The 24,573-nt window shown below is 37.1% G+C and overlaps 1 protein-coding gene and 1 long non-coding RNA gene across 6 annotated transcripts in view; both read right to left on the reverse strand.

Moving 5' to 3' along the window:
- Window positions 1-23,821, reverse strand: part of LOC103940468 (CCR4-NOT transcription complex subunit 1) — a 42,941-nt gene extending 19,120 nt beyond the window's left edge. Inside the window, exons 1-51 of one of the 5 annotated variants that reach the window (XM_009350583.3) lie at window positions 23,570-23,820; window positions 21,755-22,052; window positions 21,396-21,624; window positions 20,953-21,292; window positions 20,695-20,808; window positions 20,471-20,599; window positions 20,187-20,378; window positions 19,900-20,094; window positions 19,610-19,747; window positions 19,402-19,524; window positions 19,066-19,316; window positions 18,491-18,594; window positions 17,715-17,809; window positions 17,399-17,638; window positions 17,134-17,322; window positions 16,946-17,030; window positions 16,781-16,848; window positions 15,811-15,956; window positions 15,554-15,662; window positions 15,274-15,420; window positions 15,109-15,156; window positions 14,908-15,036; window positions 14,574-14,789; window positions 14,324-14,440; window positions 14,103-14,188; window positions 13,916-14,021; window positions 12,667-12,762; window positions 12,233-12,385; window positions 11,663-11,836; window positions 11,356-11,576; window positions 11,124-11,259; window positions 10,922-11,047; window positions 10,658-10,702; window positions 10,366-10,443; window positions 10,114-10,230; window positions 9,643-9,769; window positions 9,456-9,556; window positions 9,244-9,381; window positions 9,085-9,168; window positions 8,565-8,711; window positions 8,351-8,482; window positions 8,240-8,269; window positions 7,967-8,113; window positions 7,826-7,887; window positions 7,099-7,252; window positions 6,812-7,003; window positions 6,609-6,713; window positions 6,260-6,394; window positions 5,879-6,112; window positions 5,611-5,715; window positions 5,153-5,519 (exon numbers count right to left, since the gene is read on the reverse strand). In XM_009350583.3, coding sequence (XP_009348858.2) covers window positions 5,370-5,519; window positions 5,611-5,715; window positions 5,879-6,112; window positions 6,260-6,394; window positions 6,609-6,713; window positions 6,812-7,003; window positions 7,099-7,252; window positions 7,826-7,887; window positions 7,967-8,113; window positions 8,240-8,269; window positions 8,351-8,482; window positions 8,565-8,711; window positions 9,085-9,168; window positions 9,244-9,381; window positions 9,456-9,556; window positions 9,643-9,769; window positions 10,114-10,230; window positions 10,366-10,443; window positions 10,658-10,702; window positions 10,922-11,047; window positions 11,124-11,259; window positions 11,356-11,576; window positions 11,663-11,836; window positions 12,233-12,385; window positions 12,667-12,762; window positions 13,916-14,021; window positions 14,103-14,188; window positions 14,324-14,440; window positions 14,574-14,789; window positions 14,908-15,036; window positions 15,109-15,156; window positions 15,274-15,420; window positions 15,554-15,662; window positions 15,811-15,956; window positions 16,781-16,848; window positions 16,946-17,030; window positions 17,134-17,322; window positions 17,399-17,638; window positions 17,715-17,809; window positions 18,491-18,594; window positions 19,066-19,316; window positions 19,402-19,524; window positions 19,610-19,747; window positions 19,900-20,094; window positions 20,187-20,378; window positions 20,471-20,599; window positions 20,695-20,808; window positions 20,953-21,292; window positions 21,396-21,624; window positions 21,755-22,052; window positions 23,570-23,668 — 7,182 coding nt within the window. In that variant the 5' untranslated portion in view covers window positions 23,669-23,820 and the 3' untranslated portion in view covers window positions 5,153-5,369. Of the gene's footprint in view, window positions 1-5,152; window positions 5,520-5,610; window positions 5,716-5,878; window positions 6,113-6,259; window positions 6,395-6,608; window positions 6,714-6,811; window positions 7,004-7,098; window positions 7,253-7,825; window positions 7,888-7,966; window positions 8,114-8,239; window positions 8,483-8,564; window positions 8,712-9,084; window positions 9,169-9,243; window positions 9,382-9,455; window positions 9,557-9,642; window positions 9,770-10,113; window positions 10,231-10,365; window positions 10,444-10,657; window positions 10,703-10,921; window positions 11,048-11,123; window positions 11,260-11,355; window positions 11,577-11,662; window positions 11,837-12,232; window positions 12,386-12,666; window positions 12,763-13,915; window positions 14,022-14,102; window positions 14,189-14,323; window positions 14,441-14,573; window positions 14,790-14,907; window positions 15,037-15,108; window positions 15,157-15,273; window positions 15,421-15,553; window positions 15,663-15,810; window positions 15,957-16,780; window positions 16,849-16,945; window positions 17,031-17,133; window positions 17,323-17,398; window positions 17,639-17,714; window positions 17,810-18,490; window positions 18,595-19,065; window positions 19,317-19,401; window positions 19,525-19,609; window positions 19,748-19,899; window positions 20,095-20,186; window positions 20,379-20,470; window positions 20,600-20,694; window positions 20,809-20,952; window positions 21,293-21,395; window positions 21,625-21,754; window positions 22,053-23,569 lie in introns of those variants that run through there. The other 4 variants (XM_048566833.1, XM_048566832.1, XM_048566831.1 and 1 more) reach the window with 4 other exon arrangements.
- Window positions 241-3,673, reverse strand: LOC103940469. The gene is made up of 9 exons (XR_007251757.1): window positions 3,538-3,673; window positions 3,189-3,256; window positions 2,438-2,585; window positions 2,160-2,327; window positions 1,873-1,934; window positions 1,410-1,511; window positions 1,104-1,321; window positions 863-975; window positions 241-449 (listed from the first exon to the last, which is right to left on the reverse strand). It is a non-coding gene; the product is annotated as an uncharacterized LOC103940469 (long non-coding RNA).
- Window positions 23,822-24,573: the final 752 nt, after the last annotated feature.

The raw sequence follows: 24,573 nt of genomic DNA on the forward strand, positions 1-24,573 counted from the left end.
AGCCCGCGCATTGCTGCGGGTTTACAATTCTGTTTAGACATACTAACAACAATGTTTACATCTCTATTTACTTATATATGTACATTCATATTTACAATCCTATTTACACAAATATACTATTCAGAACTTCCGACTCTCTTCATTGAAACTTCAGAGGTTTTTTCCCCTTGCTTAGAAATTAGAATAAAACTGTAATTATTGAGGTGATTTTTTTTAATTGCTAAAAAATTGGATACTTTCTTCAGTTAGTTTTCAAATACATTTAATAAGAAATGTCAAAAACAAATATATGCTGATCTCCAAATTTAAGTACGCCATGAAGAGAAAAATAATAATTACAACTTACACATGTTAAAGCAAACAAATGAGGAGAAAGTACTCTTCAAATTGCTAATCTCACATTTTCCTCTAAGCTAACCACAATAAACTCTTTTACCACAATTCTTAGCCTGCAGGTATGAATAAAGGTTAGAATTCACATCTAATAGTAAACAGAAATATACTCTCATTCTGCTAAATTGTGAACTGAGAAAAACAAATGCATAGATGTAGGAAAAGATTTATAAGATCTTAAAAAATGTAAAAAAAAAAAGGGTAATCATCCTCTTATAAATGCTTTATTATACTTTGTACCCGACCAAACATTGCATCTATGTGTTAAAAAACATAAGGATAGAACTTGAAGTGTTCTTAAAACGGAAACCCAATGCTTGATGTTTTGAGGCTGCCAACTCATTAGTCATTGCAGCAAATTTGGAAATGAAACAACGACATCTTTCGAACCACAGATATCATGAATTCTCTATAATTGGTGCAAACTTCCCTATATAAATAATAAACACAAATGCATAATCTTGAGTACCTCGTATACAGTTCCAAAACCGCCTCAACCTATCTTATCACTCGGATGAAAATTATCCGTCACGGATCTTAATTCATTGTAGGAGAAAGCCTTGATATTTTCCAGCATATTCTCTATGCAACACACAAAACAATCAATCAATCACAATAACAATGATGATCCAACAGAATCACATGAACAAAAAAACCACAGTACGGAGGTAACAAAACCAGAAAGTGGGAACATTTAACCATGTCCGTACCATCAAGATCATGACCAAATCAACCAGAACCAGAACCAGAACCAGATTTCCTTTTCCTCTCAGCAACCAAAGCACCAAAGCAGCTGCGACGCATATTAACTTGTCCACAATAATCAAATCCTACCTTCTGGGTTCTCTCAAATGTACAGAAAAACAGCTCCCTTCTGATAAGAGAGCCCTCCCTAATCGGATTTGGACCGACCCATGTTGCCAAAATCCTATATTTCACAACCAAATAGTCACAAAAATTTCCTCAAAACACCAAAAGTTCAAACTAATAAGATTTGAAAATTCGAAACAACCCACCTTGTGGATTTGCAGATTATCAATCAAGTTTTGATGTCCTGATTCCCTTTAGCATCTGTTTCTGTCAGCAACCATGGAGAACGAGAGAGAGCTTGAAATTCTCTGTTTAAAAAATATATATATAAAAAGATGCTCTTTTATGCATTTTGGCAACATTGTTATAAATAAGATGTTGAAATTTAAGAGCATTATGTAAAAGATATTTAAAAAAATTAAAAATTTAAAAACCCCATCTATTATGATCTCTGCATACCCCTGCTGTCTCGTAGGAGAAGCTGATGAACAGTGGCAGTAGAATCAAGCAACCAAGTTATGAAATACAAATTTAAAATGTACCTATTTACTGTGTCTAATGAACCTGTGAAATCAAATAGTTAAACCCTAAAAAGCACCACTGCAAATAGCATAAGAAAATTGAAATTAACCCTAAAGAAATTGGGAGAGAATAATATGAAGGGAATACCTTTCGGCCCTTTGAGTTATTGGAAAAAAACCCAACAGAGCAAAAGCCTCCAACTCCAAAGACTGTTGTGGGATTTGGAAGGGAGCAAGAGAGAGAGAAAATATCAGAAGAAATAAAGCAAGAGAGGGGGGAACCAAAAGGGGGAAGAAGAAGCAGCAAAAGCGAAGCAGAGGAAGAAGAAATAAGGGAAAAAAAGGACTGAAATTAAGTACGCAACCATATACTTATAATAGCAACTAATCAAATAGAACTGAAAAATATGGAGGAATCATATCAGTCACACTTACAAAGTATTGAAAGATATCGAGCAACAAAGTCAGTCTCACAGCTAAGTTCAATAATAGCAGCCTTGTTCTCATTCTGAGCTAGAGCCAGCAAGCCCTCAGCAGCCATCCGAGATGACTTTTTCGACGCCAAAACCTTCCCTCTCCTCCTCAATTCCTTCTGAGCTGCCTCTGCATTTCATTAAAGAAACCAACTTTGATAAGGATTCAAAAAATATATATACACACACATAACCGATTCATATTAGCATAAACAAAAATGGGAAGAAAGGGGTTCTGACCAATATCCCAATTGCTATCAATGAGAGCAGCCTTAACGTCGCCATAATTATATGGTTCTAAAGGCATATTCACACTTCAAATAAAATCTGGCAGTTGTTTGCGCTTGTAAACAATTTCTCTTTGCAAAACTACATAAATTGTAATGACCTAAGAAATCAAAATTTGATTAGGCATTAGAAACAATGTTACCTTTAGGAGAGAAGGACACTCAACCAAATGAAAGCCCAAATTTAAAACAGCAACCGAATGAGAATCTGACATTATAAAATCCATAAGAAGCGCTTAGTGTGTCTAATTTAAAAAGCCTCTCACACATATGTAATTGTACATAGCGCGCCAGATTCACAAAAAAAAAAAACACCTTGATACCAAAGGACTGCAAAGGATTGCTTTGTCATAGAAAGTAAAAGAATAAATTGAATCAATTGAATATGCTTCTTGCCAACCAACAAAGTAAAACACAGGGCAACAACCATTTCTTTTATCCCATTTGTCCAACACCACCCGCATTTCAAACAAAAAGGAAGAGTTAAATAACTAATAACTTCAGGCACTTTCCAATTCTCAGCTAGCATGATAAAGACCGTGGATAATTTATTGTGTCCATTTTCCTTCCATCTTAAGTGACCAGAAACTGAAAATTTCTTATCAAATGTATTAATGCTGCAATATATAGGATGACGGAGAAAATTCCAGTGAAGTTTGGTTGAGGAAATTTCTTATCATCGCATACAGACAAAACAATATAACCTTAACAACAGAGGCTCCGGTAGCAAACTTTTTCCCCAATTTTTTTGAAGCATCACTAAGTTTGACACCTGAATTGTAATCAAAGAAACCGTGTTAATTATGGTAGGAACAAAATAAGATTCATTAATATGATTCATTACATGAAAATGAGAAGAAAATTGGAACTTTACACACAAAAATTAAAAGAGCCATGTTCAAAAGAGTTTTCTAATTATCTTGAGGAGAGGAGGTCACCCAACATGACCAAAAACAATATTTCGTTTCCTACAGCTATAAACATCAATTTCTATCTGACAACAAAGCTTAAATTACATGGATAATATTTATGGTTATAAACTGAAAACACAACCTGACGTGATCCATTCGTTGATAATGCACCAATTTGAAGAGCAACGACACAGGTATGGTTATATTTTCTCTCCCTCTTCACAGACAACATAAACCCATTTGTTAGTGACTCAAATAAATAACATAGAGGATGAACTAAACCTATCTGTTCATAACCCTCCAACCCAGCGACGTATCAGATGGCTTTCTTGCAAATAAGGTGAAATCAAGGGGTATTTTCTTGACTGTGGGCATTTTCGCTAATTCCAACCCACAAGTCAACTGCAAACTCTGAATTCTCAAAACAATTTTGTCCTTTAGTATAACCTAAGCGGCGTTTTCGCCAATTCAGAAACTACTTTGAATTCTCAAAATATTTTGTCCTTTAGTATAAATTAAGGGGCATTTTCGCCAATTCAGAAACTACTCTGAATTCTTTTAGAATGGCAATTTATAAATTAAGGGGCATTTTCGCCAATTCAGAAACAACTCTGAATTCTCAAACAATTCTCTGAATTCCCGTACACTTTTGTCCTTTAGAATGGCAATGTATAAATTAAGCGGCATTTTCGCCAATTCAGAAACACCACTCACACTACATATAGAGCTTTAGAATGGCCGGGTCTCTCAATTCTGAAACACCAAATACACTTGATATAGAGCTATTCGCTAGGAGGATGGCAATTTATAATGTCACGTATTTCTCCAATAATCAGCAGCAGCTGGTCTTCTATGTCAACGTTGCAGCACCACTGACCAATCACCGACACGCACACCGTAACAACATTCTTGCGTTTGCCATTTCGACAATCCTGACGTTGGTCCAAATGAGATATCCGCAACAAGATCTCTTCCAAACAAACCCCACACTCACGATGATCACCATGTCGAGCGTTCTTGCTTATTGCTTTGCTTTTACCTTACTCGAGCTGCTGCTACTATTTACGAGCAGGGACACCGCTACTAGCAGCACCAGCACATATGATCTTGCAATTTGTTGGTGTCGCACGGCCATGATGGGGTTTGGTTCAGTCTCAGTTGCTTCACTTTTGTGGCTTCTGCTTTTCCACCACCCCCGTTCATGGGGACCTGTGATGTATCTAATTTTGTGCTTGGCTTTTCCGGTGGTGCTGCATTTGGCCAGGAAAGCGGCGTTGCCCATGGATAACCTACTCTTTGAACGAGGCCGGGGTCCAAGGACAAGTCGACTCTTGCCCCTCTAACACAATGGACAGTCTTTAAGATAATCTGAAAGTCTTAACAACTTCGTTGTTTTCACATGGAAGTTCTATGGTTTAAATCCACCTTTGCTATGAAAGTTATTAAGTGCTGAATTTTTTTCCTTTTTAGCCAATTAAGTTCTGATCCATGATGTTGATCTATGGCTATCAATTAATGAAAGAAAGGGGCGAGCTTTTTTTTATTTTTTTGAGATGAAAGACTTTATTGATGAAAGATTGAAAACGTACAAAGGTAAGGATATGGTGCAAATCAAGAGCCTCAATAAAAACCTTGCCGAGAATTTCAACCCGGACCAAGAGAAAAAGAACGCCACGCACCAAGCAACATATATATCACTGCGATTCTCAAAAAGAATATAAGAGAGTACTCAGGAGGAGCTTCTCGAACCAAGTTACTTGGTTATCAAGTGTCAGACTTAACCTTGATTGAAATAAGTGCATTAAACAATTTACAATTTAGGTAAATATTTAATTACAAGAGATCTAAAATACAAAATAAATACATACAGTAGCATGGGGAATGAAGTTGGAACACCTAAAAGACTGGAGATGCAACTTGCTGCCGATTAGTGTCACAAAAAATACAAATCATGTCTTTTGGCCACACAAATAATTAGTGGGCGCTCTCCGATACCCAACCTGAGACCATACTTTCGTCCACTGGTTTTGGTCCCCCGCAAGACCTTGAGACAGATTCAAAGAGTTTTTCAATCTCTGGCGCACATCTGATGAAAGCTCGGTTCCAGAACTGGTATCTCGGATTCTGAAAATTTTAAAAACAGCAATTTCGAATTTTTCAGATTGCGAAGTTCGTGTTTCTTTCGATCTTTCATTTTGGAAGGACGGGAAGTTACCTTGATAAGCTCAATGAAGGTAATTAGAAGACCCCATGGATGAGGCCGGTTGACAATCAGACGTTCCAACAATACCCTTGTGATTTGCTCCTGGATAATTTCATGCTGAAGTAAAAGAAATAACTTCTACGGTTAGAAGATGCAGCTCAATAGTAATTGATATGAAAACAATCTAAGAACATGCATTCGGGGACGTCCCTATAATTTTTTCAACAAAAACAACAGACGACTATGATAGAGCATATATGAAGCATCTAAGTTGTCTCACCTGGTTTGATTCAGCAAACAAGTACAAAACAATGAAAGAAAAGTAATGGGTATGGGTGTTTGGATAACGCAGTTGGTTCGCGATCGCATTTAGGAAAAGGTAGCGCCCTTCAGTATCTAGGTCCACTATCAGAGTCTGAAAAATATCCAAAGCAGCACCCACCAAATAGACAGTCAGTGGAACAGTTTGGGTAGATTGCGCATGAGGTGTTCTAGCCTGAAGCTGCTGGATAGCCTGTAAAATCAACCCAAAATATAAGCACCCGATTGAGGCTGCTGGATTACATGTAAGTTTCAATACTACATAACAAGGACTGATGTTAAACAAAAAAGCATTATAACAGTTGGATCTCGTAGCACAATCCAGCATAAGAACAAGTACCTGCATCCCAACATAAAGCACAAGGGAGTTGATCAGGGGTACATTGTAACGAGTACCAGCTGAGGCAGCTTCGCTTGGTAAAAGGAGCAACTTTTGCTTCAGTTCAGTCAGAAATGAAGAACCCTGTTGCCTTGTCTGTAAAGTATTTTGAAACAATGTTTAAGCATGATAAAATATTACAAGAAGAAAACCACGATGGGAACCCAATGTGTAATTTATAAAAATTTAAAAAATATATGTTAGACAATAGAAAGTCAGAGCGAAATAGTACAAGATTATTTAACGTCAAAACAAATTAGCTGATAACAAATGAAATAGTAAAAGATTACTGGCCAAAAAGTCCGCGTACCTTGAGATACTCATCCACATCAGCTTTCATCTGCTTCGCTTTTAGAGCTGCATCAACCTCGGAAAGAATACGTGGAGACTGACTGATTTCTGCAAGCAAATCAATCTGCATATATACAGGGGACAAACCAGTCCCCACCAGATCAGTTTTCATAACGTAACAATGTTACAAATACAAAATAAATATGCAAGATCATCAGCCACCTTTAAGTTGGGAGTAGATGGATCTGGTAGCCTCATATTACGGGGAAATGCACTGAGGATGATATTTCGCATTTGAATGCAGCTTGGAGGGATTACATCACAGAAAGTAAAATGATAATCACAAAGGAACTCCGGAAAATCATGAAGTAGCACTAGAAGCACCCTAAGTGTGCCTTTATACATGAAATGAACCTACATGGATAAAAATACCAGAAAACTCTGAGACAGAGAGCACGTAAAGAAATACTGCTGCAAACAATGAAATCCAGAAGAGAAAAGAGGCAGACCGGAACTCCAAGTTCAGCATTCCTCAAAAATGGCTCCATAAATTGAAACAAATGTACCAGCAAACGTTGGACATAGGGCCAACCCTTCTGACCATTTCCAACAAGCATTTTTGGCATGAAACTCCTATGACTCACCAACTCAAGCCATGCAAAGCTGATAAAGAATTTTCTCAGAAACGGAATGCACAGTTCCAAGGAATATTAAGATCAAAGTCTATTCTTTCACATATCATCATATCTAACTTATGTACACCGAGACTAAACTAAAATGTTTACACACAAGAATGTGAATACACAAGCAACAGAGGAAAGAAGAGAGAGAAAAGAAAAAGTGATAAGCAAGAGGCAAAATTGAGGGACAAAGAGTAAGTAACAAAGTTTTGCGATTTCAAAAATATGGATCAAGAAGAAACACCCATGGAGTAGTTACAAGGGACAGTCCAAACTTAACTCAAAGCCAATCCCCAATTAAATAAAATTCCAAAAGTGTCGTCCAGTCAAAAATAGTATCAGCCTAGAAGTTCATAATCACAGAACAACATAAACATTAAACAAATTCCAAAAGTGTCGTCCAGTCAAAATTAGTAACAGGGTAGCAGTTCATAATCACATAACAAAAAGAACATATAACATACCACTACAACTGTACAAGCTACAATTTCCTATAACAACTCGTTTCATTTCCTACCAACGACGGAATAGTATGAAGTATGACTATGACACTAACCTGAACGTAGGAACCTTAAGGGGCTGCAAAGCATGAAATGCATTTGCAAATGCTGTCAATATCTGCAACATAGATAACCAACATTAGTGAAAGAGGCAAAAATGACAAACCAAAGGAGCAAGGGACCCCAGAAGTCCAGACCTGAAAGTTAGCACCATCAATCACAGGATCCAAAGAACCAAGGTCTAGAAGCCAGTTGACAAACAATCTAAAATACGGTCTTGGATTGAAAGATGTTTTCTTCTCCTCTGCATCCTTTTGAATGAATCTCACTGTGACTGCCAATATCTGCCAAGTGTCAAACAATCAGCCAAATGAATATTTCTTTTTGAGAAAATCAGCGACATGAATTATTGAATAAGCAATAAAAACAAGATTCAATCAAACGAAAAACTACTTTGTATTTGTACTCACCTTAGACAAGAGAAATAGTTTACTTGATCCCTGCTCCAACAGATAATCCATAGTTAAATTAGGTCCAGGAATCATAAAGAGCATAAAACATACATACAAAGGAATAATTACCTTCAAAATTAAGAAGACAAGTTTAGCATAAATATCAATAGCAAGGAAGGAGAGATTCTGCACTTGTTGAGGTGCTTGCGGTGAGCTTGGAATTGTCCTCTCAGAAGATAGGCAATGTGCAACAGATAGCTCCTGAAAATGAGTAACAGAAAATATGCTTTATAGCACTAAGTATCATTCTGAAAGCAAACCAATTTAGGAATTGAGAACTCACTGTGAGGACACGGAAAAACCGGTCTGTCATATCATCCCCCTTCAGCAGACCATTTTGATGCAACTGCAAGATAAAATGGGCACAAGCTGCATCGTTTGCACCAGGAAGTTCGCAAATCTGGTACCACTCTGCAAACAGCATAGACACCTACAGGATATCCACAGAAGTCAAACCATTTTAGAGAATCTTTGTATGTACCTAGAAATATTTCCTTTTGTACTCTAATAAATTATCTAAGATCTCACCCCTTTATCCACCTAAAAAAAGGTCCACTCTTTTCAAGTGCTCCGTCTCCCAATAATATGTATCAAGCAATAATGTGACAGACTATGTACAAGGAAAAAAGCAACAGGACAACAGGATTCCCACTCCCCCAATGAAAAAATTAAAATAATAATAAAAAGAAACAGGCAAACAGGCATTCTTCTGTTTAAATATTCATTGCAACTAATATTTCTGTTTAATATCCTTACCATCTAAGAATGTGAGGATTACGAATATAATTAATGTCTAAAGATACCTGCTCACGGAATCCAGCAGGATCTGGTTCGACAGACTCCACATTACTAAAGTCTTCCCTGCTCACCGGAGAGTGAACAGAAGCCTGTTACAACCAAAGCAAAGTATTAGTTAGCACCGAAAATAAATACACAAAGATACTGAAGACATCTACACCGACCTTTTTATCTTTAGATATTCTGGCTTTGTCCTCTTTTCCTACATTAATAGCAGACGGCGCACCAAGAATATAAGCAGGATTCTTTACCATTTCAACCAGCTGCTGTAGCGACTCAGGAGATCCAGGCTTTGCAGCGAGCTGTGTAACAGAACAGGTCAATGGAATGTACTTACAATAAACACAAGAACATTTTTTTTTTCTTTTACACAAACCTTTGCCAATGCGTCAACAAGATTATGAAGTTCTGATATAACTTTAGATTCTTCAATCACCAAAGATTGGAGAAGGGAAATTGAAAACTCAGTTGCAGGCTCTGCATATTTTAAGAATTTGATAAGTTACAACAACTCTAGTAGTATTAATGAATGATTCAGTATACAACACAGCTATTTTACTTACTATTTCTGCCCCCATCAATAAGTTTTGCCATTTGAACATTGTACTCTGCAAGATTTAGCAATTCACTGTGAATGAGGCCAACAGTAATATCTTTGTTAAACTTCCGCTCCTCATCCGAATAAATAACCTGCAAGAAGTTGCAAACCAACATATTCTAATGAGAAAAAGTGAAGGCCAGAAGCCTTGGAACAATATCTATATTGGTTTTGTAAGTTTCTAACTAATATGAAGGTGACGTGATTATATAGCCATTAGTACCTACAAAATAAAACTCAGAAATTTAAAAGTATTGCAACTATAAAAGATAAAATGTGAGCAAATATGTGAAGATCACCAAGGCAAACAAATTTACGAAGAAAATTTGGTGGCCCAATATGACCCCAAATAAATTAGTAGTTCAGTTTGAAAAAGAAGATAAAGGCTTTCCAGTTAACAATAGTTATCTCCGAATACAAGTACAAAAGCGCATACCCAACTAGTGAGCTCCTTAACAACAAGCTTGCAAACATCGCGAATAGCTGTCAGCATTGCAATATGAGCACTGACATGAGTATGGTTTGATGCATTTTCGTATAAACCCTTGAAAACCTGTATCACGATGAAAAGAAGCATTGGTGGATCGGTTATCGGAGATATAAATTTTCTTCCCAGGGATCTTGTCAACTGCAGTAATTAACTGTTCAAACAAATAAATAAAAGCTTCACATGAAGGGTAGCACTGACCTTTTGAGCCACAGCCAAGGCAGCCTCATCTCGACTAACACACCTGAGTATAATCTCAGGAACTTCACCAATTACTCCCTGGATAGACATAAGGTCAAAGAACATTCAACTCGTGTGAAATATGTACGCCAATGTATGCAGGTTGTACATGTAAATATGTATAATGTATGTATGAGTACAGAAATGAAAATACTATCAATCTAGTTCAAATTTAGATGATGCATATCGAGAATATCTTTCAAGTTCACAATCTGGAGGCAGTATATACCACAAGGAAGAACATATGTGATACCTGAATTTCTAACTCTCTAGCATCGTTGGTTACCAAAGCTTCAAGCTGAAATATAAACAGAACATATGTCAAGCTAAGAAAAGATACATTTTCATTAATTCATTAACACTAAAAATTAATAATAAACCAAAAAGGACATCCATAAAGAATAAATCACGAATTCATCCCCAACATAGATACGAAGAAGACAAATATCAGAAAGTCCAGGTCTCAGAAGAAAAGGCATATGAGAAAGAAAGGAGCCACATAGGTGTGATTTTCAACCTTCTGTGAAATAATCTGGTATTTATCCAATGCATCCCTCGTATTGAGAGAAGGTTCTGATATGTTGCTTGCCAGACGTTCAGTTACAGTAGATGACGGTTGTGGCTGTGAAGAAATTCCAGACTCCTAGAATCCAAATGCAATTATGAGAAAATAACAAAAATTGCAACTTACACATTATCAATCATGTAAAAATTTCAACCTGTATAGTATCAGATGACTCTACTGATTGCAGCTCTAGGGCAGAAGCAGCAGGAGGAAATGAACCAATGACAGAATCATTCTCAGAACTATGCTGGGAAACACCATCACCCGCTCCAACATTAATAGAGGATGCACTGAAGCATCACATAAAATTACAAACATTCAAGCAATTAATACTTCAAGTATATGAACAAAAGAACTAACAAACTATAAATCTAATAAAAAGAAACCTTGGATGCAGAGCCGGATTGGATTCAATCGCCTCATCCAGTGGACGAGAAACTGCATCAAATTTGCTTCCGGGGCCTGCTGAGAAGCCTGTGTTAATTTGAGCCGAGGCTGAACCAAATGTGCTATTTAGACCTGCACTTGCAGATGTAGCTGCAGTACTAGCAGGAAGAACATGTGAATTCTGGCTAGACTGGTTTTGCCAGGGAAGCCGCACAAAGTCCTATATGATAGAGGGGGTGCAAGAAGAAACAAAATTACTAATCATTCATATAAGCACCAGACTATGCTTGCCAAAATAGCAAATACCTCATAAACTCGTTGTTGAGAAATGGACAAATGACCAGGTTTTGGGCGAAGGGACTCGGGCACACTGCCTCCTTGTGTATACATGTTAGCATCAAAAAACGTTGTACCTGCACCTTCCCTCTTCCTTCTTAATGAAAGTTGTTGAGCTATTTCTCCATCAATTGTTTGTACTGCCTGCAAACATTTAGAGAGTAGTTAAAGAACAGAATATTTCCATTTCCATTTTTCTCTCTAAATATGAACGATTTTGTTTAATTATTAAATTATTAGTTACTATTTGTTTATCTAAACTGACTTTTAATCATTCCCAAAGAAAACTTCCATTAACACATAATCCTTAAATTTCTCCCTGACCCATTTACCCAGAAAATGGTATGAAAGGTTTTCAAACCCAGGCTCCAGCATACTGACTTTAACCCACTACTGAGCAACAAAAAATATTTCAATAGTTGAGTGACATCTTGCCACCATAATAATCATCACAAAAAGAACTAACACCAAACAAACAATAACATCAAATTCCAAAGCATATATATGTATTATATAAAGCATTCATCCATCGAACCAGACCTTATCAGTAGCAGACTGTTCAATGATTGCACAGCCAAGATCCAGATTGTCATTAGTAACAAGTTGTACAGCATGCTCCAGATGATCATTTGGAATATTTAATCCCTGAAGGGAATTCCGCAGCTGGGTTGATATTGAACTACGCAACGGTTCCTGCTTCAAGAAAATACAAACAGAAGATGAATACCAGGACATAAACGGTCGGTCACCAAGAAAAGGGGCCCACCAAAGAAGTTTACAGCAGGGAAGAATACATCATCAGAAGAATAATAGGAACGCCGCAATTTTTCTTTGTATCAGATACATCATGTGGCATGCGAATAGGTGTTTCAAATGTGCCCAAACTATAACATGTGTAAAAACCCATAAAACAGGTAGGCTATCAATGATTTTTGCCAAAAGAATCCCAAGAAATTTACTGTCAGTGGAAATACCTTGCAAGTTACATGAGCTAGACTTCCTGCCAAACTTGCAACCATCAAGTGAGCTGCCAGTAATATTCTTGTCTCATCGGATTCCATGGCATAATCCTGCCACCACAAGTAATGAGGAGATGTTGGATAAAATAGTTTCTTTTCTGTAAAACTTTTAGCCATGCACCCAAACCAAGCCTTACCATGAATCTTACTACAGAAATGTAATCCCCAACGCAACCCATAGCAACAATGTAAGGAATGAAAACAGAGCACAGTAAGAGAGATGAATCAGATCTACATTACGATTCTTACTTTTGACATCCAATGTATAAAGAATTTTTACAGCATAAATATTCTTGCAACTTGGTGCCTCACATGATATGAAAACAGAGGTGAGGTAAGCTTTTCCCAAATGGTTACTTTGTTGAAATTTTAATGTGGGAAGTGTGACACTAATCTTAACAATACAACAACAACAAAGCCTTTTCCCACTAAGTGGGATCGGCTATATGAATCCTAGAACGCCATTGCACTCGGTTCTACACTAATCTTAACAATAAAGAAAAAAAAAATTTAGTGACAAATATTAATGTGATACAAAAGAATCACAGCCTTAAGTCATTATTTAGAAAGAAATAAAAACACCTATAAATGTTCTATTCAAGCCTGATGGGTGTATGAGACATATTGGAGTGGCAAATGAACTTCAATGTCAACTCTTGATTGTACTGACCTCAACCCCATTAGTACAGACTAAAGCAAGAGAAGCACAGCAATATACAAAATATTGCAATGCTAATTAGAAATGAAATGGTAATCACAAACATTATCTTGAACTCCACCAACAAGCCAATTGCAGATGGAAATGCAGTATTAGTCCCAATGCTAAACCCAAAGTGCAGAAATGTTTCCTGACATTGTACATATGAAGATAGAAGAAAATCACTGAAATAGGGCCGCTATTCTTTACAGAACAGAAACATACACTTAGTACTCAAAATTTGGCATATACAAAGATAAAAGTGCTACCACAACACAGATATCAAATACGAGTAAGCACACATAACAAGATTGACTAGATGAGGAAGGGATGTCATAGAAGCTGTAGCATGCAAAATAGGGGCAAAAAGTTGGTGCCATCAAACAGCAATCAGGGACAAGAAATATTATATGAAGATGATAAGATTTAACAGAGAACACAGCATTAAAGATAAAACAATGGCCACTAGTAACGAGAATTAATACCTCAAAATATGAGTTAACTTACCTTTAAGACAAGCTCTTTAGTTGTCTGAGTAGCTATAGAAACACTGCGCTGAACGATGCCAGTTACTATCTCTTTGATAGCTCTGTCCATTGCAATTGGAACCACCCTGCAATATGAGAAAAGAAAAATGAGCAATTCTACCAAAGAACTGGCTAACACAATATGTAAGGAAGGACTATCAAAGAACCTCTGAAAATGCAAGTGCAATCCCAAAGCACTGAGTTTCGGGTTGATAACCACGTGAGTTGCAATATTAGATATTGGTGTGGGAAGCTGCAAAAGACCAGAGATCCAGCCAAGAAGAGGATCAGGGAATGAAAACTAAATAGAAGGCAATTAATTCCTAATAGACCACATACACAAAAGCATCTCATACAAAAACAAAACATTAAAGTGCATCTGACTAACAGAGAATGGTGACTGGGATGGAGTAGCTGGTAACAGTCCTTGAGCAGGAATCTGATCAGGAAACACCTTTTCATCCTCGATTAAGGTTCCCGGTGAAACATGAACAGGGGTCGCATACTAAATAGAAAATACAACAAAATGTCAAGCTAATAAGAAAAGATGTGTCACATATCTGATCACCCAAAAGGTCTGAAAATGTGTCACAAATGATCACCCAAATGATCTGAATTCCTCAACAATTGGAACAAACCTGAGATATATGTGTATGGCTTGCAGAATTAGATGGACCAACATCAACTGGTAGTTCAACTTGATTTAGTTTCACTTCGGCAACCATCTGTGGTTGGGATGCTCCAATATCTTTGTTAGAGAAATCAGGATTCCCTTCAACTTCTCTGTTCCGGTCCTTGAGTAGAGAACTTGGGGTTATCTCCTTCAAATCCACACCAAGGTTCTTAAATAGAACCTGCAATTCCAAAATAATAAGGTATAAATACAAATAAATATTATAACAATAGATACAATACTATAGAAGTCAAGCTCTTTAGTAGCAAACCAAAAAAAAAAAAAAAAACATGCGATACCTCGATGTCAAACTTCAGGTTCATTTTCAAGTTTGGCATTGAATATATCTCAGCAAGTAATCCAAGAATACCCATTGTCCAAGGATTTGGTGGCTGATATGCCAAGCTACTTTGGCATGGCTCCAGAATCTGCAGCAAAAGCATAAGATCTTCATACATCCTAGGCCAGAGAAAAAGAAAGCAAAACAACCATAACAATACCTTTGAAGTAAAGGGTATAACTGCAATCATCAACCCTTTCTCATATGCCTGCAGAGTGAGGGAGAGAAAGGAGGGTGCATTAGCATAAACCAAATGATAACCATTTAATAAGTAGCACAAGTCTATGCCACAGGGCAAGAAAGACAACATTGATCAAACTATTACCTCTATAATCAAAGATTTGGGATCTATTTCCCGAGCCCTTAAGACTTGATTCCTTCCAATTGTAAGCTTCCCAAGCCAGCTACCTAAATTTTTTAGCAACGAACGCTCTTCTGCACTTGACTTTATAAGCTCAGATCCAAGAAGAACCTGAAAGGATGTGCAGGCATTAAATAATACTGCCATATAATCATACTCTAATGTCCAAATACCTCACATGTAAAACAAGAAACCTTGAACCCAACCACAAAAGGAAAAGACATAATAAGAAAAGACAAAAAACCTTGCAGTTCTCATAAGTGGCTTGAACAATCTCCTTATTCAAACCCTTGGAATTAACTTTGTCCAGAAATTTCAGGTACAAATCATGAAAATTCGGCTCAATGCTTGCCCTGCCAAGAGGTTATGTTGATGCACAAGTTAGTAAAATCATCAAAGGAAAGTGAGATAATCTAAATACAAAAAATATATAAAAAATAAACAAAGAAAATAAAATCTAAAATTATCTTTATATACCTCAGATACAAGAAAGTGTCTTACCTTTTCATAACCATATACTGTGCAAACCAAGGATAGTACTGCTCTTTCATTATTTCGGCAAACTCCTTTGACTTAGCTTCAACATTAGCAACTGAAATATTATTAATTATAAATGATATCTTGTCCTGAATCTCTGATGCTGGAGCCTGTATGAAAGAAAAAACACCTGTAAGCATTAAACTCAGAATCTTATAACATGGAGAGCTCAAATACTTCACCCACAAACTGCAAAACTCTAACATAACATCAAGTTCAGACAATTAAGAACTTCTCAAAAGCACACAGAATAAATATGAGAAACGAAGAACAAAGAAATCCTCTCTCTATGTGCTACAGCCCCCAAGTCATAAACAAAAGATATAAATGATTATAGAGAGTAGCCATCTTTGATGTTCCTCCATCGAAGTCAAGATGATCAAAGCACATAATACTTATGCATGGGAAAAGAGGGTGAAGAAGCGAAGCACCTTGTTAATAAAGAGGAAGTCAAATTTTTTGGACCAGAAATCACATACAGACTTATTTAGTGATTACTGAAACGATGTTGTTAAAGGATACACTGGAACCACAAATCAGATCCATTGCCAAATAGAGATACCACTCACATCAAGCACACATAGGCCAATCATCCCATGAGAGCTAATATTAAGAAAATTCACAGGAGAACAAGAGAAAAGAAAACCAATCGCAATATTAAGATTGGATATTTGCAGTAGGGAAAAAAAATCATCCCACTCTGGTCCCACATAGGCCAATCAGTCCATAAGAGTTGATATGAATACTCATGTTAAAAGTTCACTAATCCAAATATAGTAACCAAGTACGGGAATAAGCTTTGTGAGACAGATACTGGTATAGAAGCTAAAAAACCAATTTGACCAAGTGAAGCTGCGTTCCACATAAGTTTTCAAAATCTGACTGCAATGTGCATATCCATGCCAGGGAGGTGCCAATAGATGGAACACAATACCTCAATAAGAGTATCTCTTTTCTCGGCAGCAGCAACTAATGTTTCAATATTCAAAGCAGAGCCAAACCCTGCATTGATATAGCATAGTTAATGTAAGTTAACATACATCAAGATAATAAATATTTAATGAAAAAGCAATGGCTTGGAGATAAAGTTGAAAATTACTGGTAGAAGTAACTCCTCGCGTAGGACGAACGAAACCAGGGGAAGGAGAAGACAACATTGCCGGAGCACTGAGTGCACTTTGTGACTGCAAGTTTTCAGTAAAAAACGTAGGAAATCAAAATTCCATGATACAATGAGCTGATAGCATCTAGTCCCAACCCCCCTTTTAAAAAATAAAACAATCATGCCTTCTGAATACGAGGAGCATCGCCTACAGGACCAACCGGAGGTTGCACAGCAGAAGATAAAGGTGGCTTTATGTCATTTGATGAATTCGAGGCTTTATGACGGTCATCAAGAGAACTTTCATGTCTCTGTTGAAGCTGGAGTGGAGAAGAATGTTGTTGCCCGTTATGTAAGATGGCAGAACCATTTAACTGCAATAATGTTTCAGCTTATAAGAAAACATAGACAACAATAGAGTAGCTCTACCAATCTGACTACACCACCTACCTCCACATTTCCTGGGGTAGCTTGACTGGGACCATGGTGATGAGCAGCAGAAGCATGGTTACTTCCATCCGAGTCTGAATGGCTTGAAGAAATCCTGGCAAGAGCCTGTTCAATGAAAGCCACAAGCTCTGAATGAGTACTCCGCAGATGGGATATTTGAAGAATATGATTGCAATACTGCGGCCACTCAATCAGACGATCCACAAACTGCTCCAAGGCCTTTGTTCCGAACACAAACATCTGCAAGTAGAGAGACCATCAGCAATATCATAATAGGAAAACCTTATGAGAGAATTCAATGAGAAAAAGTACAAACTTTTGAATCCGCAGGTTTGCGCAATGCATCTAAAACACCACGCAGAGCAATCCCAAGAGTCAGATGAGTTACGAGCTGGTGCTTGATGACAGAGCCTGAAACATGATTATGAAACAACATTGCTTACAAACATTGACAGTTGATGTAAAGTAAACAGTAAACAATAAAAAAATTCAAAAAAAAAGAAAGAGACATCCCTAGTACAAATAATGGCATATTAAAACACATAATTAAATAAAAATAAAAGAAAAGGTTTACAGAAGAAGCATATTCACAACAAATTTATAAAAACCTAAGGGAATCCACAACGAAAAAGAACATCAGATTATAAACAAACTCAAATCTTACGAGTTCCTCCACATATATACAAAAGAATGCATAAAATAACCAAAAGCACATCCAGCTAATTTATTAACAAGTGCATTCTCTGTGTATTTGTTTGTTTGGATGAAAGTGCATTCACTAGACATGAAATATAATGCCCATCAAGACCACAAAATATAAAAATATAACATACAAAAATAAAATAATATAGATTATTCTTACTGCTTCTCATACATCCTCCTTGCTACACGTACCAAAAGAATATACATAAAGAAGATATATGTGGCTCCTCTACCTACCTAAAAAATAATCCTTCATCTCAACCAGAATTATTATACTGAACTCTGTTTTAGATTATTTTTTACAATAGACAAACAATAGTTCTAAGGCAAAGCTAGATATATGTTTTGGACCTGCGTATCGTTAACAGCAAAACTTAGAACGAAACTCACCAAACAGAACTGCAGCAAGTTTGAGCTGTCTTTCAGGATACTTGGGGAAGAATCTATACTCTTCAAACAGATTTGCAATCATACATTCAAAAATTGACTGTTCCCTGTCAATTAACTCAGCACAGGCATGTTAATTAACTCTCAATTCAAAAAGTAGTGTAAAGTAGCCTCAGCAAATTCCAATATGGAGTCTATGCCCCTTCCCTTAACAGACAGGAGAATATCAAGTGCCAAAATAAAACCTACCCCTTCTAAAAGCAATCCTTTTATAACCTTTTACATCATGTCAAAAGTTTGAGTTCACTTACATAATAGTACATCCATATAGCATGTAATAAAATGAAATTATTAGAAAGCAATTTGGCCTCTCAAATGTGAGCAAAAGGTTTGAGTTGGAAGCGGTTGAGAGTCTTGAAACACAGTAAAAAAAGTAGAAACTAAGATACATATTCAGATTCTTTTCAAAGTACATCCTGACTTTGACTGATACCATAATCGTAAATGTTTAAAAAGATGAGAGAACGTGTAAGAAATATTATTAAAGTTACCAGATGAAAAAGCTTTAACAGACATACCTTTTTACAGAAGATTCCTTGAATCGGGCAAGCATTTGGACCATTGAATCAATTGTCAATTGACCAGAAAACATTTGATGGAAGTAAGAGTTTGCTTCAGCTTCAATATCATCTGCATATCCATCAGTTGAAGACTCTGTCGTGCCACCATTCGGGAGCCTTGGAATCGAATCCATAATTGTTACAGACAACCTTTCCATCTCCTCAGTAAGTTGGCTAGAGGCAACCAAGCCAACATGAGCTTTAAGAACCTAAAATAAAATACAGAGAATGAAATTCAGCATGATAGATGATGAAGCTTAACATCCTAGAAAATCGCATGCCAAGTTGTAAAACCTTCGTGAAGATAGTAGCAGTGTCCGCATAAATATTAGACACGGCACCAGAATGTTGGAAAGGTCTGGTGGAAAAATCCTGTGAACCACCAAATTGAATCTCCTTCAAGAACTTTATGCACTCCTGAAAATTTGCATTATGATTATAAGGCGGTTATATTCATGATTCTGATATTCTTGTTTCTAAACTTATAGTAAGGCCACATTACCTCAAAGAAAGTATCCTTATACAAATTCAAATTAGTACTCAACCACTTCTCAAGGTCTACAAGCTCTTTTTTAGAAGCAAGGGCTGCCAATCTGATACTTAAAGAGGAAGGGATCATCTCTAGGACAGATGACAGAATCTACAAAGCAAATAAGACATACCAGAATAAATAGCAATTCCACTAAAATTAGGCAAAACGGACCCCAATAGACACTACATAACTATATTACTTCTCAATAACGCGAACACAAGTGCAACAGACAACTGGTGAGGAGTCCACAAGCAGCTTACCTTTAGCTCTTGACAGATATCCAAAATTCTAGCTATGCTATCTGGATCACAATTGTGAGCATCCACAAATCCCCTCAGCACCAATGAGGTGTTAATATGCCAGAGGTGGTTAATCATGCCAATGCCCATGGCATTTTTTACCATCATGGGGAAAACAGTATAAGACACTTCATATTGCAGCAGGTTATAAGCAGTCTGCAATTTCAAATGTAAATTAATAAGACAAAAGCTCTAGGAGAAACCAGTGGTTTAGAACAACAAAGCACGACAAAAATTCAGAGTGGTACATTTGTATGCGCCATCCCAAGAAGCAGGACTTCAGGACAGTGTTTAAGAGGATACTCAAGCATTGATCGGACAGCAAGAGCATGACCCCTCTCAGCTAGTAGACACAGTACATCCAAAAGGTCAAGACTCAACCATGCATGATTTGCATGTCCAAGTTGAAGCTTATGGCCATGCACTGCATCAATATAGGCCTGAAAGTATGATAGATAATTCATAAAGGTCAAACAAATATAACATAAGGGAACAGAGAAAATGTATATGCTGGATAACTATTGGTTCATACCAGCTGCCTAACAGAGTGGGCAAAGGTAAACACTTCAGGTGGTGCTGACACAGCATGTTTAAGGAAGGATAGCTGACCCTCGGTGTTCTTCCAAACAGACCCGCAGATAACATGGAGGGGGAACAGCTCCTGCACAGCTCAAGTCCGGTGACCACAGATTAATAGACAGAAACATCACAATTTGCAAATGACCGACCTTAAAAAATTCAAGAACGCACCCATACCTGACAGACATGCTGATATACAGACATGAAAAAAGAGAATGCCTCCTGATTAGGAATGAAGAATCCCTCATGATCCAAATTTTCAATAACTTGTATCCAGTTAGTACCGGGAGCCTGTAATAAGCATACTAGACTATATTAGAATAGAAAAGGGTTGCAGCTTCCTTCACTAGGTAACTAGGTCACAAGACTCAAACCCAAAAATGAAAAGGAAAAGAAAAAACACACTAACTGTAAGAATAGAAGAAGTAAACTTACAAGTTGCTTGATTGTATCTACAAGGACATCAATATTCCAGGTGTTCAACATAGGCAGATCAGATAAAGTGCTGTTACCAACCGCCAACCGGAATGTTGAAAATGCATTCTGATTGTCCTCGAGACCAACATGAGTAGAGGCAATCATGCCAAGTATTTTTGAAATAGTAATCTCAGTGAGTGGTAAGAAAAGAGATAAAATCTCTTTGCACTGAGATGAATCAACTGTGCATCCATAACCTAATTCCTTCATTACATCTCCCATGCTGATTTCCTTCGCCATTTCAGCTAAAATAGCATCAAAATCATTTTCTCTGCTTTCATGCAACAAACCCACATTGCTGCAGAGAGTATAAATGCTACTGAGGACAGGATGCATCTGGCATGACAAATGGATAGAGAAAAAAAAAAGTAACAGAAAGACAATCAGAAAAATCACTGCACCTCAAAAAATTGGCATCACGGAGCTCATCTGAAAGCAATGGAGTTAAAACAGAAAAACTGTCATCTTTCAGCTGCAGTAAAGATAACATCTGCATAAAGGAATCCACATGCTTGGAAAGGCCCTCAGACCGCTGGAGGAATATAACAATGTTCTGAATTTGCTCAGACGAATTCATAGCAATAGGACTTTCACACAATTTCTGGATCTGATCCATACAGAAGTTCTTGCCTGAAATCAAAAAGTAATCAACTCTGTGTTGAAATAGGCAGCAAATGAAAAGATACTGGCAGTGGAACAGAAATTTGTACAGAAAAAATATATTATAAATCATACAGTACATCATTCATCCAAGACTTACCACATATCCTGGTGTCTAGGTTTTCAGAATCTGACAGCGCAAGAGCAATGCCAATTTTCTCCGATACAGATAGGTGTAATGCATTAGAGAAATTCTCAAGAATTCCTTCATTAATCTCTGTATTTCTTAGGCACTCACAAAACACCGTACTGAAATTAGGTCTGTCAAGGAGATTTTTGAAAATTGAGGCAAGAACTCGTTCCAATGCTGCATTCTTTAAGTCTGTTCTGTAATTAGTGAGATGATCCAGACAGGTCTGCAGCAGCAAAATGCTTCCCTCAAGTCCATATTCAGTAAACTGCCACGAAATCACAGACTATATCAGCAGGAGATCCAGTGAGGCCTCATGATTGATAAACTGTAAAAAACTGTCATTCCAGCCTACTTGTTTATCAGCAACATTAGAAATATTGAAACCTAGAAATAGATCTAGTGAATAACTCAGGATTTCAGCATTTACTCAAATTTTTAACCTTCGCACCCAGCTTAAAAATAAGATTAAATTGTAGCAATGGTCCCTTAACTTTAACTCAATTGGAGCAATGGTCCCTCAACTAAAAATCCATTACCATTGGTCCCTCAACTCATCAAAACGTGCAGCTATCGTCCCTTAACTAAAAATCCATTACCATTGGTCCCCCAACTTTAATTTAAGTGGAGAAATGGTTCCTCAACTTTAACCCAATTGGAGCAATGGTCCCTCAACTTTAACCCAATTGTAACAATGGTCCTTCCAACATAACTCATTTTGACAAAATTCTAAAGAAGTATACGAAAATGACCATAGCTACACATTTTGACGAGTTGAGGGACTCCAATTGTAGCAATGGTCCTTCCATCATAACTCATTTTGACAAAAAAGACCATAGCTACACATTCTAATGAGTTGAGGAGCCAATGGTAATGAATTTTCAGTTGAGGGACCATTGCTCCAATTTGATTAAAGTGAAGGGACTACTGTTACAATTTAATCTAAAAATACACTAACTTTATAGTGGCCAAGTGTACGAGCTACAGATCCTGCAGGCTACTTTAAAAATAAAGCAAAGAGATCTCAAGCGTAACTAGTAATTACTAATCTAGTGTGTGCTTTCAACCATTCGCTTAACCACAAAAATAAATATCTTCTACCAAAAAAAAAAACAATGTTCAAGTTTCATATATTAAAGCTGTTAGCTGAAGACACTGCCTTAAAATTGTTGTCCACAACCCAATACATGGTCGAGAAATGAATGAGTACATTAATTTGTCATGTAAATCCAATCCGCAATTATTTTACAAATAGAAAACAAAAAAAGATATCAACTTTCGCACATTCCCCTTTTCGTAACCTTCCCCACTTCTCATTCAATTCGTCATGGTACCGAATCCCCACTCAATAAACAAGTCTACACAAAACTTACAGCTGGAGTTGAAATGAGTAGTATAAATTTTCTAGCACAAACCGAGGGGACAGCTAAGTGGCACTGAGAAACGCCAGCTCCCCATCAATTTGTAAACCAATTTTTGCGCAAATTTACAAGACGGAGAAAAAACAACACATGAGTTGCTTCAGTTTCCACACTGCATTCAACCATAATACAGAGACCCAACCTACGGACCTTCAATAATATCAAACACTTCACTAAGTGATCCAAAATTAAACAAAAAGAGACAAATTTCAATCATGTTTTCCTCCTTTTCTACTCCTAGAAATGCAATTAAAGTTCGTCTTAATTCACCAAAAATCCCCAAAAAATTACAGAAAAATCGGCTTCGAATTTAGCACGCAAACAAGGCGAATCAAACCCAAATGGGAAAACAGAGGGGGAGTACCTGAGAGAGCTCTCGGAGAACGGAGTCGGAGGTGGCATCGTTGAGGCTCTGGAGTAGGAAGCGAATCTGGCTGGCGGTGGTCGGCGTAAAATTGAGCATCGCGACGACGGAAGCTAGGGTTTGCTCAGAGAGAGAGGATTACGAAGAAGAAGGGCAGTTTGGTGAATTCGGAGAAATGGTCGACAGGAGTGAGAAGCGAGAGAGTCGAGAGAGAGGGTGAGACTTGTTGGTTTGGTGGCGTCTGATCTGAAACCTGAGTGCGGATTAATATAGTGGTACGATCACCTGCGGGTTATTTTTCATTCGACTGGTGCTACCTTCTGGTGGGCCCACGTGGGTTGGGAAATAAAATATAAAGTAAGTGAACAGAAACATACAATCCAGAGATTAGGAGGTAAAATAAGTGTCTTCCATTATTATTAGACTCCTTTGTATAGAATACGTGTAACTTGGAGGAGAAGCTCGTGAACATAAATATTCACAACACTCTTTTTTGGATGATTGTGCACTAATGAAGTTATGTCCATCGTTAACGATAGTTACCTCGATAAAACTTTGTTTGGAAAATTCAATGGGACAAAACCAAAGCAAAGGAGAAAAATCTAGCACAATTTAAGAAACATTGATAAGGTCTTGGACGACATAGTGCTACCTCACTAAAAAATTGCCAAGAACAACATAATGGGATAAAAACTGGGGTCGAAGGATTATATATCCATTATAGCATATTGTTGAAGACTCTCCTTGATCAATAACTCCTTGATAAGTGACTCCCCTAATGATGGTAAGCCTTCATTTGACTAATCACCATTGTCAAGTTTGAAGTAATGAGACTTCAATTTTCAAGAAAATTGAACTTCAGTATAACTTGATCCTGGGAAGTGCAGGAGTTGACAATAGTTTTTTATATTCTTTAGGTTTTAGGATCTTCATTCAAAATCTTTGATAAAGAATTTCATGTTATTTTCATTCTCTAAGAAATTGCTTCCAAAGATAAAATCTCA

This window comes from the organism of the source record quoted next, unplaced genomic scaffold, assembly GCF_019419815.1.
Source record: "Pyrus x bretschneideri cultivar Hongxiangsu unplaced genomic scaffold, Pyrus_bretschneideri_v1 Contig43, whole genome shotgun sequence".
Classification (NCBI taxonomy): domain Eukaryota; kingdom Viridiplantae; phylum Streptophyta; class Magnoliopsida; order Rosales; family Rosaceae; genus Pyrus; species Pyrus x bretschneideri.